This window comes from Anolis carolinensis, chromosome 2, assembly GCF_035594765.1.
Source record: "Anolis carolinensis isolate JA03-04 chromosome 2, rAnoCar3.1.pri, whole genome shotgun sequence".
Classification (NCBI taxonomy): domain Eukaryota; kingdom Metazoa; phylum Chordata; class Lepidosauria; order Squamata; family Dactyloidae; genus Anolis; species Anolis carolinensis.
This window is the reverse complement of record NC_085842.1, coordinates 96983849-97003846: the sequence shown is the minus strand read 5'-3', so window position 1 is coordinate 97003846 and position 19998 is coordinate 96983849. Positions and strand designations below refer to the sequence as shown.

Below are 19998 nucleotides of genomic sequence, written 5' to 3'. Positions count from 1 at the left end.
AGACCACTTCCTTAATGATCTTTTCCAGAATTTTGCCTGGTATTGATGTGAGGCTGACCGGACTATTTTACTATGCCGTAATGAAATGAGCTTCCATGGATTTTGGTATCCATGAGGGGGTCTTGGAATAAAACCCCAGTGCATACCAAGGACCTAGTGTACTTAGAAAATGTTGTTGCATTTATTGAGGTAAAACATAGTATGCACTGTGTGTCATAGTGATATGTTATAAGGTAAGGATCTGTTAGAAAAGGGTGAGGGAATGGAAGGCTGGGAGTGACAAGATGGGCTGAATATTGGAGGGCATTTTTAAACAGGGTGATGAGCAGGACAGTTAGGTTTAGTTTTGAGATGTTAGGGGTTGGTTAGGGTATTATTATTATCATTATCTTTATTATTATATCCCAACCAACTCCTAACAACTACAGTAGAGTCTCGCTTATCCAACCTTCGCTTATCCAATGGTTTGGATTATCCAATGCAGTCTGCCTCCTGCCCAGATCAATAGCTGTTTCTCTAGGGAGCAAGGACTGAACTTTTTACAGATTTAACTTCCAACAATGCTGTTACTGTAACATTTTATGCAATTCTATCTTTATTTGTAGTCAATTTGTTAGTAGCCAATGTTTTTGTAGTCAATGTTTTCAATACATTGCGATTTTTTGGTAAAATTCGTAAATACAGTAATTACATAACGTTACTGTGTATTGGACTGCTTTTTCTGTTAATTTGTTGTAAAACATGATGTTTTGGTGCTTAATTTGTAAAACCATAACGTAATTTGACATTTAATAGGCTTTTCCTTAATCCCTCATTATCCAACATTTTTGCTTATCCAACGTTCTGCCGGCCTGTTTATGTTGGAGAAGTGAGACTCTACTGTGTTGTTGTTGTTATTTCCTAACCAACTCCTAACATCTCGAAATGAAACCTATTATCATTATTTATTTATTTATTTATTTATTACCCACCTCTGAGAAATGTGAGAGCTGGAATCAATTGGGATTTAGATGTATAAAACAAGTAATCTTTAGTGTTGTTGCCAAAACACAACAAATCATGTAAAATTGTAGAATCTGATGCGAAGAAAAATATATATTGCATTGTCACAAAACAGAGTACTGTACTTCTACAATGAGTAGAAAATCCTTTTGAAACAGTCCTTACTATCACAGTATTCTCTGCATGTGCTGTGGATGGTGGGAGTTATCATCCTGTTGAGGCTAGCAATCTCACACATCTGGAGGACTCCAGGGTGAGGAAGGCCACTTTACAATATTATCATGTTGGATCTGAATAATAGAGGCCCTGCCTTGAAGACTAAGTCCTACTCGTATAAACTGGAATTTAAGAAAAGACCCTGAGTCACAGAATTCAAAATGGAAGAAGCACCTTTCTTTATTACAAAGCCAATTGGAAGAATGCATTTGTACTATGAGGAGGAGAAATCAAAATGTGATTAAAACGTCTCTTTTGCCACCAAGAACCGTCTTCTTCCACCCGTTCTTCCTTGTTTAAAATCTGGCAGGGAAATTACAAACCAGGAACAGCACTGAGAGAAGCATAAACATCAGTCTTTTTACAGAAGTTTTGTTAAGCATTGCTGAAAAACAAGGAAAGTTAAAGAAAGTTAGACAAGACCACCATCTGCTGGTAGAACACCACAGGAACATTAGCCTCATGGAAACAGAACAAAGGGATGTATGCAACTACATCAGATGCAAAAGGCGTGATATTCTTTGAGCATACCCTGTTTCCCCTAAAATAAGACATCCCCAGAAAATAAGACCTAGTAGAGGTTTTGCTGAATTGCTAAATATAAGGCCTCCCCCGAAAGTAAGATCTAGCAAAGTTTTTGTTTGGAAGCATGCAGGATTGGTAAATGTACATACCATAAAGTGTTGTACATGGAAATATTGGTAGTAACAAGAAATTTTTGATAGAATTCACAGTTTGTCTGGTTATGCTGGTTTATGATGACAACTACTGTACAGTATATAATAAATGTTCATTTTTTTGTTCAACAATAAATGTGAATTCTTCTTCATGGAAAAATAAGACATCCCCTGAAAATAAGGCCTAGAGCATCTTTGGGAGCAAAAATTAATATAAGACACTGTCTTATTTTCGGGGAAACACGGTATATGTGTATATATGCCCAAAGAATATCACGCCTTTTGCATGTAAATTTTAGATGTAAAAGAGTTTGACTAAAATGGGCAATAAAATGCAGACTATCATATGTTACCTCAATGTAAGCAAAATCATCACAGTGACTGCTCACAGCAGCAGTAAATGATGATAATACAGTCTACTCCACAAACTGACACTTGTAGTGAGACAAGAAATCAATGTCTCTATTCAGACCCAAATAATCAGATAAATTTTGACTTAACAATGTAACATCGTTTCTAGTTGTTAGTTATGTTGGCTGAGCGATTTTGAGAGCTAAACTCAAAAAAAGTAATTTTCATAAACCCTGAAACATAATTGCCACTTCCCTTACAGTTTGAGGGTTAGAGCCCTTATTTGGCACAATCTAGACTCCTTTTGATGCAGTCCAAAATCCCATTGGTTTTTTAAGCTGCTGCATCACACTGTTGGCTCATGTTCAACTTGTTTGTTGTCCACAATGAGTCCAAGATCTTTTTCACACTGACTGTTGTCGAGCCAGGCATTACCCATTCTGTATCTTTGCATTTCCTTTTTTCTGCCTAAGTGTAGTATCTTACATTTGTCCTTGTTGAAATTCATTTTGTTAGTTTTGGCCCAGCTCTCTAATTGGTTGACGATTTCCAACAGTGAAAGGCTTGCAGTACCATACTTTGCAAAGGCCCAGTTCTTGACAACTGAATTATGCAATGGGGTAGATTGTGCAAAGGAGGCCAATGGCATTGTATATACAACAGAATTAGCAGCTTGCACCTTCTTGATTGCTGCTTTGTCCACAGACCACCAGAATTTGAATATTCCTCACTTAAAAGATTAAGATGAACAAGACTGGTTCCTTGGAGGGACACCAAGTTATTATCATGACTCTCATACAGACATCTGAATGGATCTCTACCCAGATCTCCCTTCAATGCACCTTCGTGTGAATGGAAGATGCATTCAAACAACTGTGATGTGAACCTCTGCTACAAAAAAGGAACAGAAAGTTATTTCAAATATAACCTACATCAAAATGGCTAGATAGCTTGGAAATTTTCTTTCTGGTCAATTTCACTTTCAGGGTGAAAAGGAACATGTTCATAATGAATGGGAAAGGAACATTACTGAGAATGAGGAAAAGGCTTACACTGTTTAACCCCTCTCTTTGCAGATAGAGATGTACTTACCCTTTAACATCACCACCACCCACTACAATGAACAAGAAGAAAATCTATGGCCTTTTGAAATTACTTCTATCTCTAAGAAAAGGTAAAGGTGTTGGAAAAGCGGTCTGTTCCTCATCAAGGAAAATAATTGAACAGATGCTCACAACAGTTACATCAGCTGATACATGCATTTGCAACAGGACTTCCCATATTAGAGAGGGTCTTCATGACTCACCTCTCCCCTGTATGAAGTATGGCACAAGCCTGTAAAACCGGTTTTGCTTGTGACAACAGCAAGACTGCAAAAATGAATGCAGCCAGCAATATTGAAACAATGGTCTGCAAATATATATAGCTCTAGACACTTAGCCTCCAGGTAAATATTCTTAGATGGGATAAAATTGTACAAAGTACACAAAATCCACAGTGTTGGCACAGAGAAAATACTTTAAAACAAAGCTAAAATCCCACCAATAGCCTTCTTCGTGTTGGGGGAGACTCGGGTTTAGCTTGCTTCCTTATCTTTTGGCTTTCTATGTGAAAGAGAACTCATTCTTCTAGCTTGCAGTAAAGGAGTGCAGACTGAATTTTCTATGCAGAAATAATTGCTTCTTGCATTAGTATGGTACAGGTACACTAAAACTACGCACAGTTGATTTGCATATTACTCACTATGGTGAGGGCCTAACTAACCTAAAGCAGGCCCTCTAGCTATTTGAGCCTCCAATTCCCAGAAGCCCTAGCCAGCTTGTTCAATGGTCAGGAATTCTGGGAGTTGGAGGCCTAAACAGCTGGAGGGCTGTAGTTTGAGGATGCCTGGCCTAAAGGCACCAGATTCCATCTCATCTTAGAAGGTAAGCAGAGCAGTCCAGACGAGCACATGGATGGGAGACTGCCAACAAATACCAGGTGCTGAAGGCTAAATTTCAGAGGGAGGAACTGGCCAACAACCTCTGTGTAGTCCTTGTCTAAGGAATCCTTTGGCATTCATGGGGTCGCCATTAAGTCGACAGGGGACCTGAAGGCATATACACATAAACACTACTGTGAACGTAGAACCTGATACTAGAGAAGGAATGCAGCATTTTGAAGTTCTCAGCTGGCAGCTCTCCATGCTAAATAGCTGACTAGCACTTGGGACGTGCTTGTGCCAACCTTCTCTAAAATGCCAAGCCCACAGAGTCTTACTGTCTGTTGAATCAGCATCATGGCCTATGGGACAGCCACAGCTCAGACTGAAAAAGTATATTACACATTGATAATATTATTTGTATATTGTCATTTTTAAATTTGCATATCTTACCTGCAAGGAAACATACATTATTAAGGTAAAGCTATCCAAAAATGTGAATAAGTACAATAACTAAGGCAATGACAATACAGTCAGCTCTCCACATTTGCTGGGGTTAGAGGCATAGGAGCCAGCAAAGTGGGGAAAAACTGAATTTAAAAAATGCTATTTTTTACCAAAAGAATGTTTTCTAGAATCTCCAATTAATAAATTAGTAGCATGACGACATCACACCATACCCTTTATTAACTATGTAGATCTCTATTTTTAAGTACATTTTACCTAAGATGTAGGTAAATCTTTACTGTAGTCTTTCCTAACCAGGCACAACCCAGAGATGTTGGTCTGCAGTGTCCATCATCTCTTGCTAGCACAATGGGGACTGCAGATGATGAATAATATAATCCCACATATCTGGACGACTCCATGGCAGAACAGTCCATCTTAGAGCTTATGAATATTTCTGGCAACTGACCTTTATTGCAGCAAAGTGGTCTCACCAGGCAGGTCTTCCCATGTGATTACTTCTCTCCAGTATAAGAAGCATTCTTCCCTGTTTTCTTCAGTGTGTCCAACAAAGTGTTGACACTATGATCCGATTCAACGATCACTTTTTTGTTAGGGAGGTCAATTTCAAATTGAACACCTGAGTTATGAGATACAATATACAGACACTACATTGAGAAATTGCCAACTCAAGATATTCCCTGCTCACAACCTACTATTTTTACAACAATCGAAGTCTAGCATTAATTCCCCAGTTTACCTGAATGTAATGCTCACCTTTTTTGGCTAAATTACCTTGCCAAAATTAAGGTGTGCATCAGATTTGTGTCATACTGTCATCTTAGTGCTGAGCCAAAGCAAAAGGGGAAGCTGCTTCAGGAGCCTCTGGAGCTCCTATTTGAGAGATGTCATCTCTAATTTAATGGCCATGGCTCAATGCTATGCCATCTTAGGGTTTGTAGTTTGATGAGGCATCAGCATTCTTTGGCAGAGAAGGTGAAAGACCTTGTAAAACTACAGCCCCCATGACTCCATAGCATTGAACCGAGGCAATTAAAGTGGATTCATCCTACAGCATAGATGCATTCCAAGGTTTTCTTTTTCCATTGCTAGAAGCTTTGGTGCTCTAAATTACCAAGAGTGCATTTTTACCGCTGTGCATTACATTTAGCAGCAATTTTATTTTTGGTTTCAAGTTTTTGAAAATCAAGGTGCACATTATATTTGATCGCACATTCGACTCGTGTAAATACAGCAGTTATAGAGGGTCCTTGGTATTCGCTACAATTTGGTTCCAAGAGACCTGTGGCCAACAGAATATGTGAATGTTCAAGTCCTATTACATAAAACGGCAAAGTAAAATGATGTTTCTTATGTAAAATGGCAAAATATAGTTTGCTTTTTGGACTTAATGTTTTATTGTAAACACAGGTAGAATAATATCAAAATCTGTCACCATTTCAAAATACATACAGAATGTTGTTCTCTTAATTTTCTTAACATTGCAGATTCCACATTTATCTCTTACCTATCAATATTTTTTCCCTCTCCTCCCTCTACCTCACCCTTCGGGAACAGTACATCATTCAAATATTATTTTAATTGATCAATCAATCGTGAAGAGAGTATGGTTCAATTCTTTATATTTTTCTTTTTCTTTGACTTTATCTATCAATTTTCCCCATTTCAGATCCCACTTCTTCTTGATCCAGCCTGATACGTATTTGGTTCTTCTTTCAAGGCTGTAATTCTGGAGCATGAAGTCCCCTAGATATTTGAACAATTTTTTAACTTCCCACTTTCTATGCTCTTCCCAGCCCAAGGCCACAGTTGCTTGGGAGACGACTGTCATGTATATTATAATTTCAACCCAATCCTTAACATTTTCATTCCTGTCTAGTTTCTGGGTGAAGAATTCTTTTTTATTCAACCACTTTAAGCCTTATTCATTTTTCCAATTCCTTCTTTACTTTGCTATAAAATTTTGTACTTTGTCACATTCCCACTACATATGCATATAGGAGACAATTTCTCCACATCTGTGCCAACACAATTTTGTTATGTGAGCTACTTTAACTAGGGTTCTATACCATTTGGTCAGTATTTTCCTGTGTGTTTCTCTAACCCTATTTTTTAATTGAATTTATCCAGTATTTAATGTCTGCCTCATTGCAATTTAGGTCCTTTTTCCATATCTCGGTCAATGTTTGTTTCAATTTATATTGTTTTCCAACTAACTGCTTGTATATGAAACCCATCAGGATTTCCTCCTTTTCTAATTGGCACTTTAAAATCCAGTTAAAAATCTGTTTCTGGACCTTCCCCTTTCATCGAATTCATAATCCTTTGTTTCAAAACATTCCATAGAAGCCAGTTACATTGACCATAATTGTCCTTTAATGTCTCCCAATCCTTGATTGCCCCATCTGGGTTTAGAAGGTTCCATCAATTTCATTCTATTTTATTTAAAATTTATTATCTCTTTGCCGAATATCTGTTCCTTTTTATTGTCTAGAAACCCTATTGGATTGTTGTATATTTTTCGGGCTGTATGGCCATGTTCCAGAAGTATTCTCTCTACTATCTACTTTATTTATTGATAATTTGTCTTGCCATTTTTTCCAACACTCCACATATGAGATCATTGGGCCCCCTTTAATCTCTTTTAGAGTTTTATTATCCACACATCCTTTTAAGCATAGACAATGATCCCATCCAATTTTTTTTCAATTCTGGCCCATTTTCTTTAATCATCGAAGTCTAATTCTAACTATCTTGTTAACTGGCAGGCCTCAAAATAATCTTGTAAACTTGGTGGCCCCCATCCTCCATTTCCTTCTCAGGAGTAAAATACTGAATTGGTGATTCTGTTTTTATTTGCTCCTGCTATCCAAGTTTTTTATTAAGTTGCCCCATTTCTTGATTATTTTGTTGGGGATACTATATGGTAGAACTTGGAACAGGAATAAAAATTTGGGGAAAATCTTCATTTTGACTATCTAAATTTTACTTGACATATCTCAATTTGGGGATAAAATTGCAGGAGTTAAAATATTTAGGGGTTTATATTCCCCAAAATTTAAACAATATAACTCAATCAAATCATAACCATTTATGGAAAAAAGTAAACAATCAAATTTGCAATTGGAATAACCACAAAAATATTTTCAAGCTGTGGATGACTGAATCTGTGGGTTCAGAGGGTCAACTGTACTAATAAGCAGCTTAAGTTCGCTTTAGGATTGCCACAAGTCAAAAAAGACTTGAAGGTAATCATGATTAACAACAAAATATACCTAACTGACATGAAAGACTGACTCCTTGTAACAGATACCTTACCTTTATCCAGGCGGATAAGAAGTCACATAACAACAACACCACAAGTCCACATTTAAGGGGGTCATATTGAGGGCCCCCTGGTGGCACAGTGTGTTAAAGCGCTGAGCTGCTGAACTTGTGGACCAAAAGGTCCCAGGTTCAAATCCCGGGAGCGGAATGAGTGCCCGCTGTTAGCCCCAGCTCCTGCCAACTTAGCAGTTCGAAAACATGCAAATGTGAGTAGATCAATAGGTACCGCTCCAGTGGGAAGGTAACGGTGCTCCATGCAGTCATGCTGGCCACATGACCTGGAGATGTCTATGGACAATGTCGGCTCTTCTGCTTAGAAATGGAGATGAGCACCAACCCCCAGAGTCGGTCACAACTGGACTTAACATCAGGGGAAACCTTTACCTTTTTACTGAGGCCTAGTAACCTAATCCAACTCAACACAGGAAAAATTGGAGAACAAGGGCAGGGTGAATAGCAGGATTCCTAGGGGTTGGAATGAAGTCCGCCTGGATAAAGGTATCTGTTACAAGGAGTCAGTCTTTCATTGTTTTATTTATAAGTTTTATTGACTCCAATTTGATAGACAGCCAGAGACAACAAACCAACAGCAAGGATAGATTTATTAAACATGGTAGAAAAATATATTAGCCCATAAAATAATCTGTTCTTCAAACTCCTCAAAACCATAGGAATAATAATAATAATAATAATAATAATAATAATAATAATAATAATAATAATTTATTTCTTATACCCCGCCTCCATCTCCCCAAAGGGACTCAGGAAGGCTTACATGGGGACACAGCCCTAAAACAACCGTTGACATATACATAAAATACAATACAAATTACAAGATTAAAATACATAATGAATCAATTAATTAGACCTTTAAAACAGACGCACAACGTATCAGTTTGAAACAGAAGAGTGGGGCTGTTTGGGTTACTTGGAAGGGGCAGGCTTGTACAAACATGGATAATGGGGCCAGAGTGGGATAAAGGAGGTAGTCTTCCCATCTTTTCCAAATCCAAAATGCTTTCTACTTCAGCTCCAGTTCATGTCTCTTGTCAGCAAAAAGCCCCGTCTGTGTTGATTTCAAACCCTGTCAGTGCCAGTTCAAACCCTGTTTGAATTATTTCAGAGGCAAGTACCTGCCTTTTGATATATTCGGTTCTCCCAGCCTTCCTGAGCATGACAGGCTGCCTTTAAGCCACATCTGCATAGTGTCTTCTTCGCACACATGCTGTGCCTTGCACAGCTGCATTCAACGGCTTTTTCAAGTAATGTAAATGATTTTGACAGAAAAGAGTAGGCTAGCATAGCCTTATGTCTTAAACGTTATTTTTCTATATAGGAAGAAATTTGTAGTGATCCTCCACATGAAAATATCAGTGACTTCCAAAATAAAAGTCACACTTGTGTAGGAACTGACATGAAGCCTGCAAATCTGATATTCATACTTGGGATATCATGCCATTCTATCAAAGGCATAATGCAAGTAAAAATTAACCACTGCTGTGCACTTCTTCAGACTCCACTGAAAGTAACTCAAGAGTCTTGCTGGATCAGAACAAAATGGACAGCATGATACAGACTAACCAGCTGCAACTATTTCTTAATGAGAAAATCTCTCTCTTGGTCAGTTAGTTTCAGCTTAAAGCCCATTAGTATATATGAAAATACAAAGCTTTTTGTCCCAGTACATTCTGATGAAGGAAGGATGGAGTGGAAACAGCTACGCCTTTCACACAGAGCAAAGCCCAAAGTAAAGCCAAATGGAAACTAACTAGAGTAGTTTGAGTGATGGACTAGGAAACTGGGAGACCAGGGCTTGAATCCCCATTCTGCTATGGAAACCCAATGGGCATGTTACATCCCCTCTACCTTCAAAGAAGGCAAGGGCAACCCGTCTCTGAACAAACCTTGCCAAGCAAACCCTGTGATAGCTTTGTATTAGGGTCATCATAAGTCAGAAATGACCTGAAGGCATGCAACTACAATGCCAAATGGAGCCAGAGTCAGTCCAACAATAGAGAGCAGCATTCAATAAGTATTATGGATCAGCTGAAGGTGAAAATCAAGTTTCCTCTCAGATATCCTGCAACTGATAATAGGATCCACAGGATGTCTCTGTTAATTAAACTTTAGGAGGTGAAACCATACCATTAAAACTAGTCATCGCCCCAGTCTATCAAATAGCTTTTGTTTGCCTTGTACATATCTTTCTATTGATCAAAGAAATCTATCTGGGTCAGTAGAACTCTCTCCTTTTCTAAGAAAGACTGTTTAAAAAAACCCACCTACAACATGCTTCATGACATGATCTCCCTCAATCCCTCCCTCATTTTCTGAATCATCAGCTGAAAGCATGTCTATCTAGATCCGTTTCTTATAACACAAAGCTGCAATTTCCAAGCTTTCTTTTTTTCTCAGCAGCCTGAAGTCTCTTTCCTCACAGTTCCTTCCTAACATTATCCCAGGAGTTTCAACACAGCTTTTTTAGGATCAAAGAAAAATATCTTTGAACAGGGAGTTATATTTTGGGAATCATAGACTGATTCCAAGGACCATTTAGTCCAATTTCCTGTTATGCGGGAATACACAACTAAAGTAGTCCCATAAGGAGGCAACCACTGTTCAAAGACCTCCAACACCCTTCAGGCTTCCACCTCTTATTTTTTCTGTCTTTCTGAGTTCTCTGTGTGTCTAGAAAGATCATTTCTGTGTTGAAACCAGTTCTGTGAGAAGGCCAATGACTTCAATCTAGGGTTGTGGCCAAGTTGTACCTACTACCTTTTTGAGGTCTCCTCTGTGTTCTTTCTAATTTGGTGACCCATTCTGCTCACAAAAATATTTGAAAGCATTTAAATGAGACAGAAGAGGTTCTATATAAAGAACCCAAAAAAGAACATGAGAAGTAGAGGTATGTGCGGATAGCTCCTAACCCTGGTTTTGTGTACATTTATATATGTGTGAGGGGTGGAGGTTTTCTCAGTTATCCCCAGTTCCTCTACATTCCTTTTTGCAAATACAAAGATTAGCTACTGTGCTATACCTAGAGACAAGCTTTTGCAGACTTTATATTTCTCCCAATCTCTTACATTTTTCTCTTCTCCATCCCTATTCTCTGCACAGCCCTGAGGTCTCCAAGTGTGCTTAGCCTCTACTCTGGTAGAAACCAGAAGCTCTTTCTTGCAGGTCCATGCTTGCTTCATGAAATTTTAAGCTATTTCCTCCACATTTCAGATTGACACATGGATCTGCATTTTATTTATTCACTATGTTGCTTTGTTTTCATAAGCTAGTTAACTCCCTATGAGAACTCACAAAGCCACACTTCCGTGTTTCACAACTGAGCCAGTTTCCCTTGGAGAATTTTGTGTACAGTTCTGATTCAATGCATATTAAATAAAAAGCCCCCTGAGAACTAGCTCCTTGTTTGTATGTCTGTGTTACTAGAACAAATCTGGGGAGATGGATGACTAGTCAAGGTTCAAATATTACTTGCCTGCATATATCTCAAAATGGCCCTGAGTGTATGCAACATGTCCACAGAGGACACTGGATAACAAGAGCATATATATGGCTCAGAAAACGTGTAGAATTTGTTTTAAAGGAGAGACATGAACAATCTATTTAGATTCTAATCAGCTAAGGGTTCTTTTGTGTCAGTAACCATGTGAATGCGGTTGCACAATTCCTACATCATTGACAGTGGATATATACCTTCCCCATGTGAAGTAGGGAATTGACTGTTTTTTATGCATATCAGCCATCCAATACATATGGCCTTAAATTGACACATATTCCTTTTAAAGACAGCTTCTTGGTGTTTTTATTCCCAGAATAAAATACAGCCAGTCCCCCCTCCCAGTTATCTGCTGGGGTTTAGTTCCAGGACTGACTGTGAATACCAGAATCCATGGGTGCTCAAATCCCATTATATGCATCAGGCATGGGCAAACTTCAGCCCTCCAGGTGTTGATAGGAATTGTGGGAATTGAAGCCCAAATCACTTGGAGGGCCGAAGTTTGCCCATGTCATCAATCTATATATATAAAAGAGTGATGGCATCACGGCGACCCACAAAACAACAAAACTACAGGCCCCCCAACCTCGAAATTTGACAACACAACCCATCATCCACACCTCTAGGTTGATACAACAAAAAGAAAAGAAAAATAAAGTCCTAATTAGAGAGAGAGGAATAATTGCTTTTATCCAATTGCTGCCAGTTAGAAGGCTAAGCTCCTCCAACTTGGTCTCCTAGCAACCCAATAAAAAATAATAAAAAACACTAAAAATAATTTAAGACACTAAAAACTAATACAATACAATAATAAAATATAATAAATAAAAAGATAACTTACAATAAAATTAATTTAAAAAATACAAATAACGTCAAATAAAAATTACACAACAATTTTTAACCAATACCACCACCACTTTGCCACAGCAACGCGTGGCTGGGCACAGCTAGTACATAATAAAATGGTGTCCTTTACATAAAATATCAAAACCATGGTAAATTTTGGGATTTAAAAATATACTTTTAGGCCATTGATGTTTGAGTCCATGGATAAAGAATTCATGGATACAGAGGGCTTACTGTACATGTGATTTTGAAACATAAAATTCCTAAGATGGAAGGAATTTCTGTGTAGGTTGGCCTTAGTTTGTTTTGAAGACCCTTCAAAGTCTTCCAACAATCAGACTAACAACATTTGGGCAAGTGATTTGTCTCCTGGTAAGTTAAGGACTGCAGTGTGCTCAGCTCTTCCTGCAGAAACAACTGCAGTTACAGAGAACCATTGATAATGAGTAGGAACAAACCTTTGAGTTAAAAATGGAACAAAGTTTACTGAACAAGTTCTTATAATATGGAAGAGGAAATTTGCCTGTCATAAAGGAAGTTTTCTCCATTTCACTATGACTTATGGGATATAAGGTAAATACTGCTTGTCAAGAATCAATAATTAGTTACTGACTGACTACCTGCATTAGGAGGAAAAATAGCAGTCATCAAACTTTTTAGCGACAGCAGAGAAAGAAGTGAAGTCTGCACTACAATCTTTTAAGCCACAAGTGAGGATTGTTACCAGACTGCAGTTGCCATCATCCATAGACAATATAGCCATAGATGAAGGATGATGAATGTTGCAGTCTAACAATAGCTGGAGAGACAAAATTTCCAAACTCTATTTTAAATTTGAGAAGGCTATATATTGTATATAGGATATTCAAGCAAAACATCATACAATCTGGAAAACACCCACAGTTCTAGACAAGTGCAAAAGGTTAGCTGTCTACTGAACTTTCTTTAAGGCTGATGCAATATTTGTTGAGAGATTTAAAAGGCATACCAAGAAAACACTACAAGAGGGTGTCCATAGGTTGGAGTCACTTAACATGATCTTTCAGCAATAGGATCTTGGACGCCTTACCCTTTACAGTGCTCCCTCGCTAATCGGGTTCCGCGGATTCGCTGTATTTTCCATCCGGCCCGCCCTCCCCTTGCAGGCACAAAAGGGCCCAGTATGAGACACGTGACCTGGCCCGCGCTTCCTCCTCAGCCACCTGCAGGCAGCGCCAGTGGGCCCTACCTGCACCTCATCGCCCCAGGAACAACAAGGATGACAGAACAGTATGTTTAAAGAGGAAAAGAGGGAGGCTATATTTATTGAAATAAATATAGTGTCGCTATATTGCGGTTTTCCACTTTTCGCGGGCAGGCCTGGAACCTAACCCCCACAAAAACTGAGGGAGCACTGTACTAACAGGAATCTTTTAAGTGCAATACCAAAAAGAAGCAAGAGATAGGATACTAGTACCACTTACCTCCCAGTTTGTTGAGAACGCGGGTGACAGCATTGGAGCACCCTTCACAGGTCATGTCTACGAAGAATTCATGTTTCTGAAAGCACCAGAGGAAATATTGGAGAGGCCATTGAAATGGATCCCTTTGGGCAATGGTACAAATTATGAAATAAAAACAAGCCAGTAGGCCAAACTCTGCCATCCAGGTATGATAGAACTATAAATTTCTCCTTCTCCATCGTTTGTGCATGAAACATACGATGTTGGGAAATGTTTGCTGCAGGACAATATCAAACATGGCTTTCCCATGAGCAGCACAATCAAACTCTTTGCAAAACACAACTTCAGATTCTTGAGTATGTCTCCCTCAAAAGGTGCTGCAGAGCCAGCATAGTGTTGTGGTTGGGTATTGAACTAGGGTTCCAGAAGACCAGGGTTTGAAACCCTGCACAGCCATGGAAATCCATTGTGTGGCCTTGTGCAAGTTACACTACTTCAGTTTAAGAAGAAGATAATGACAAACCTCGGGGGAAAAATCTTACCAAGAAAACACTACAAAAGGATGTCCATAGGTTGGAGTCACATAAGAATCATGTTGGTTTCAAAAGAAAAGTGTCTTTCTTTAAGAATGTATCACTGGCCAAAACAACATATGATTGCTTATTGGCCAAATTTCATTGGTTCTTCTTAAATTTCCTAAACAGGATTGTGTAACAATATTTCAGAGAAACTACAGCATTTCTGATAACATCTTTGTGTTATTGCTTTCTATTTCACTTTTGCTTTCTTTTCTGTGTTGCCTTAATCTTATTTCAGGAAAACAATGCAGAATTTAAAAAATAAATACATAAAATGGAACATGTTCTCAAAAAGCTGCTTGGCTACAAAATCTGTTTCAGAAAAGAAAAATGTAGCCCCTGAACTTTCTAAAAGCAAAGGATTATTTTTATTCAGAAAGCTGAACTAGTTATCTTAGTAAACTGAAAAAAGGAGAATCCCTTTTTCAATAGAAAATAAATGGTGAGAGAGCTGAACAAACTACTGGCTGGGTATCCAGGCAGGGCATGTGAACACTTGCTTGGACTACAAACCCCATCATTCAGCCAACGTATCTGATGGATATATGGCTCATGGATATGAAGATGCATTCTCACAAAGATGAGAGATTTTAGTTAGGGAAAGATATTTTTATTGTGTCATAAGCGACTTGAGAACATATCGCAAGTCGCTTCTGGTGTGACAGAATTGGCCATCTACAGACAAGTTGCCCGGGGGACGCCCGGTTGTATTAGCTAGGAGGCTTCTCTCATGTCCCCACAAGCTAGAGCTGATAGACGGGAGCTCACCCCATCTAGCGGAATTGAACCAGCAACCTTCAGGTCAGCAGTCCAGCCAACACAAGGGTTTAACCCATTGCGCCACAGCGGTTCCTAAAGATAATGTTACTGCTACAATTTAAACTGGCTGTGGTGTCTTGTACAGTAGCTCCTGTATCTGGACCAGTGCCTGTAATGATGACCTGTTCATTTATATCTCCCTAGTTTTAACTCTACTAACTCTTGACCTCAAAGTACAATGATTTTCCTTGGCTCTTTGCCTACCTAAGAAAATCAATGTTTAAATAATTTTTTGGACAGAGGACCCCCGATCTTGGGATATTAATGTGGGTGGAATTTGTACTTAGCTTTTGTTTTAACCAGAGCTAGAAAAGTGAGGTGGTTTGAGCATCAGACTATGATGCTGGAGAACAGAGTTTAATCCCTATTTAGTCATGGAAACCTAATGGATGACCTTGGGCAAGTCATACTCTCTCAGCTTTGGAGGAAGGAAAAGGCAAACTATTTCCAAACAAATATTGCTGGGAAAGGTTCACTTTAGGGTTGCCATATCAGTAATGACTTGAAGGCACACAATAACAACATCCCCATCTGAACAAATCTTGTCTGAGTTCACCTTAGTGTCATCAAAAGTCAGAAATTACTTGAAAACAGATGATAACATTTGTATAAATACTGCATTCAAACATGTTACTTCCAACCTTCTTGAAAAACAAGAAATGTAATTTATAATTTAAAAATAAACAAAGCCTTCTACCTTCATATGAAAAGTTTGCAATTGAAAACAACTGTTAAATGTTGATAATAAGGAATATACTGTAATTTAATCATCAATTAACTGGAAAAGGGGCATCTACAATGTGGCAGCTAGAGTTGTGTAGTGCTTTAGTGCTTTAAGTGTTGAATTATAATTCCTGCTTGGCCATGAAACTCATGGGATGATTTTGGAGAAATCACAATCTTTCAGCTTCAGAAGATAATGGCAAACCTCTTCTGAACAAATTGTGCCAAGAAAACCCTGTGATAGGGTCACCTTAGGCTCACTATGGGTTGGAAATAACTTGAAGGCACACAACAATAACACCAAACAATTTATGTAAATGTCTACAGCTCATCACTAAGGACAGTCATAATCAAAAAATAATTGCAGTTTAGTTCGAAGTTCTTGCTCATAGTTTTCATGTGCCACTTGCTGTCTCTCAACACCTAAGGGTGAGCAGGTAATTTCCACCACTGCCTATTAACTAGCAAAAATCTACATTAGAAAGGTTAATAATACTTTTGTCTTTTCCCTGTGTGAACCATGAATCACTCAGAGGTTAATAAGACGTGGCAAATCCTGGATCCTTCCTAAATGGACCAATCCCAAGTGAGCTGTGTGTTGCTGTGTACTATTGCTTCAGTTTACAGAGCAGCATGGGAATAAAAAGGCAGTCTTTGAATGACTAACCGGTTTTTCTTGGTACCACTAAAGACGCAATTCACAGGAATGAAGCTGGAAATGGGCTTAGCATCCAAGCCAGACATTCAAATGTGTGTTGTGGTTGGTGGAGTCAGAAAGGGACATGAGGCTTCATGATGCAGAAGTGCCAGCCTCCTGCCATCTTTCAAAGGATCTAGTTCACTTCCAAATTCAAGGCCAGCCCAAGACATTGTGCTGCTTGAGAATAAGACAGTGCTTCTTCTCACTCTGCTAAGCTTTACCAGTTTGAAAAAGTTCCTTTTTCGGACTTCAGGTCCCAGAATCTCTCAGCCATCATGTCCAACGGGACCTACGTCCATGGCTGGCAGAATCTGAGTGTTGTAAGCCAACAACTCTTATGGCAACACCTAATACTGCATTTGGGGGCTCCTGGCTAACCCTGGGATCACAGAAGAACTGGTTTGCTAACTATACATTAACATCTCGTGCTGGAGGCAGCTGCTTCACTCTGCCTATTAGTGGGGCCAAGCATGTCTCCTTGAGTCTATTTTCTTCTACTATTGCTCTTGATAATCAACAGTCAACGTTCTGCAAGGGGATTTTTTGTAATTTTTTTGTTCTAGAATGATAAAGGCAGCCCGTGCAAGATCCTATAGCACAGACAAATCTTGCTCATGAATGAACTCTTTTTACCTAAAAGTAATATAGCACAGTAAGAGAACAATCCTTCAACTAATCACTGAGACCAAAGCTTGGAGAGTTACTTTTTTTCTTTTTGGACTCCTGCATTCCTCCATCAGCTTGACCAACACTATTCCGGCTCAAGAAATCTGAGGTTAGGATTCCAAAGACTCTTGATATTTCCTCAATGTTTACTAGATTTAGGCTCAGAAGGTCACTTGTGGGGGAAAACACCCTCACTGGACTGTGGTCAGGGTCTCAAACTTAATGTTTATATAGCTTTTTAAACCAGACTACAGCTGTTTGTCTGACATAATCACTGCACTGTTGAAGGTACTTCTGATAAATGTTCTGAAGCAAAATCTTTTATTTCTCAGGAAGGAACAAACTCTTCAATTGGCTTTGCCTTCACTGGATGGTTTTTCTTGGCCTCTAATTCTTTCCATGTGCCTCTTGCCAGGTCTTGAGTGATCCTCTTCATTTCTCAGGTTGCACTCAGTGAGTTACAAAAAGTCAACCAAGATTGAGACAACAAGGTCTTTGAGGTCCTTAAGACATCTATCATGGCACAAACCTAACAAAGTGGGCACTGGTACACAAAAAACTAGGGCAGTACAAACATATGAGTTGTTGAGCTCAAAGCCAACCATTTACAAAATGACTTGAGACGGCTTAATGCTGCTACTTAACACACACACACACACAAACACAATGCAAACCCAAAGCAGAACAAAAAATAAAACAGAAGTGAAGCTACAACTTTACAAATGATTAAAAACAACCAAGACCAAGTCATCATTAAGGGTTTTAACAGTAATCAATAATGGTTTTATCTTTGCTATAACGAGCAAAAACATCTCCCTCCATATGCCAACAAGGCTGAGGCTCATTTGCTGCTGTTCCTGTGTGCCTTCCAGTTATTTCTGACTTCTAATGACCCTAAGGCCACCCTGGGATTTCTGAGGCTGAGAGTGTGTGACTTGGCCACGGCCACTCAAAGGGGTGATGGCTGAGTGGGGAATCAAACCCTGATCTCCCGAGTTGCACTCCAACATTGAAACCACTGCAACACACTCTATATGGCTTGAATAAACAGGTTGCAAAACTTCGCTTCAAAACTCAGCAGCCCTAAAAATGTTGAGAATCCCAACTCTTATGGTTCGTGGGGCAAAATCCTAGAGGGCCTCTGTCAACCTATACAGCATCCCTTTATCACAAACTTACTATTTTGTCTGTTGTCCAATATATGTAAGATTTCGCAATGGATTAAAACAGTGGTTCTCAACCTGTGGGTCCCCAGGGGTTTTGGTCTACAACTCCCAGAAATCCCAGCCAGTTTACCAGTTGTTCGGATTTGACGACCAAAACATCTGGGGACCCATGGGTTTAACCCTTGTGCCGGCTGAACTGCTGACCTGAAGGTTGCTGGTTCAGGTCTGCAAGATGGGATGAGCTCCCGTCTGTCAGCTCTAGCTTATGGCACACGAGAGAAGCCTCTGAAAAGGATGTTAACACATCCGAGCATCCCCTGGACAACGTCTCTGTAGACGTCCAATTCTCTCACACCAAAAGTGACTTATGTTCTCAAGTTGTTTCTGACACCATGTTAAAAAATCACATTTTTTCCAGAAAGGACCTCCATTGAAACATAGAGTGTTTGGGACTGACATATGTCAAATCCATCCTGCATAGTGAAAACATTCAAGTGGATTAGTTTTGGGACTATATCTGAATGATTCATTTTTCATATCAGCAGTCAGGCACTGTCATTAATAACAAGCCAATAGCCAATTTAAGTCATGGTGTAATGCTACAGAATCATAGAATTTGTAGTTTTACAAGATCTGCCGAGTTCTCTGTCAAAGAGTGCTGATGCCTCACCAAACTACAGCTCTCATGATTCCATAGCACTGAGCCATGGCAGCGAAAGCGCTGTCAAACTGCATTGATTCTGCAGTGTAGATGCATCCTGGGCCTGAGGAGCTGATTTAGCAGACATCTCGTTTTCCTATGGGCGAGAAAACAGAGGCGAAGTGGGAAGGGGATGCTGTTGTAACATTAAGAATGATTTGGGGGGGGGGGGGAGTGGACTCCTTCCTCCCTCCAGCCTTGCCCCCCCTCTCCCCCCCTCTACCCCCCCCCCCCCCCGCCGCCCTGGCCCTTTTCCCGGCCCCTCGGAGCCGCCTTTAGAAGTCACCCACCGGCATGGCTGCTGCGGCTGCTTCCCTTCTGCCAGTCACCGGAACGGAGCCGCAGCCTCTTTCCCACCTTCCTTCGCAATAATGAAAGGCCAAGGAAGCCCCGCCCATCTCTGGATAGCCACGCCCACTCCCCGTCTATTTCAGCCTTCGACTGCGGGAGCAACGGGAGGGGGCCGAGGAGCGCGCTTGCTTGCTTGTTTCCTTCCTTCGTGGCGCCGCCAGGGGGAGCCGTCCCGTAGGCAGCGCGCGCCACGTTATTCTCTCTACACATGCTCAGAGGCACTTCGGAGTTAACGCAGTTTGCTCTTGTTTATTCGTTCAGTCGCTTCCGACTTTTCGTGACCTCCCGGACCAATTTGTACGATGTAACAACATTTTAAAAAAAAATGATGTTCCTGATTTGAAAGTGTTATTTCCTGTTTAATTGTGTGGCACTTCATAGAATCAAAGAGTTGGAAGAGACCTCACGGGCCATCCAGTCCAACCCCCTGCCAAGAAGCAGGAAAATCACATTCAAAGCACCCCCGACAGATGGCCATCCAGCCTCTGCTTAAAAGCCTTCAAAGGAGGAGCCTCTACCACACTCCGGGGAGAG

General features: G+C 39.8%; 1 protein-coding gene across 1 annotated transcript; it reads right to left on the bottom strand.

Moving 5' to 3' along the window:
• Nucleotides 1-1373: 1373 nt before the first annotated feature.
• Nucleotides 1374-19556, bottom strand: atox1 (antioxidant 1 copper chaperone). The gene is made up of 4 exons (XM_003224412.4): nucleotides 19404-19556; nucleotides 13783-13858; nucleotides 5084-5254; nucleotides 1374-1603 (listed from the first exon to the last, which is right to left on the bottom strand). The coding sequence occupies exons 1-3, from the start codon at nucleotides 19509-19511 to the stop codon at nucleotides 5130-5132; spliced, it is 309 nt and encodes a 102-aa protein (XP_003224460.2). The 5' UTR covers nucleotides 19512-19556; the 3' UTR covers nucleotides 1374-1603; nucleotides 5084-5129.
• Between the last annotated feature and the right edge of the window lie 442 nt (nucleotides 19557-19998).

What these genes read in the sequence shown, in the direction of transcription:
- atox1 (XM_003224412.4), bottom strand. Translation starts at nt 19,511, where the DNA reads ATGGGCGGGGCTTCCTTGGCCTTTCATTATTGCGAAGGAAGGTGGGAA. An exon ending in CAGCCGCAGCAGCCATGCCG is followed by an intron (nt 13,859 to 19,403) that starts GTGGGTGACTTC and finishes TGGTGCTTTCAG; the next exon opens with AAACATGAATTCTTCGTAGA. An exon ending in CGTTCTCAACAAACTGGGAG is followed by an intron (nt 5,255 to 13,782) that starts GTAAGTGGTACT and finishes CTCATAACTCAG; the next exon opens with GTGTTCAATTTGAAATTGAC.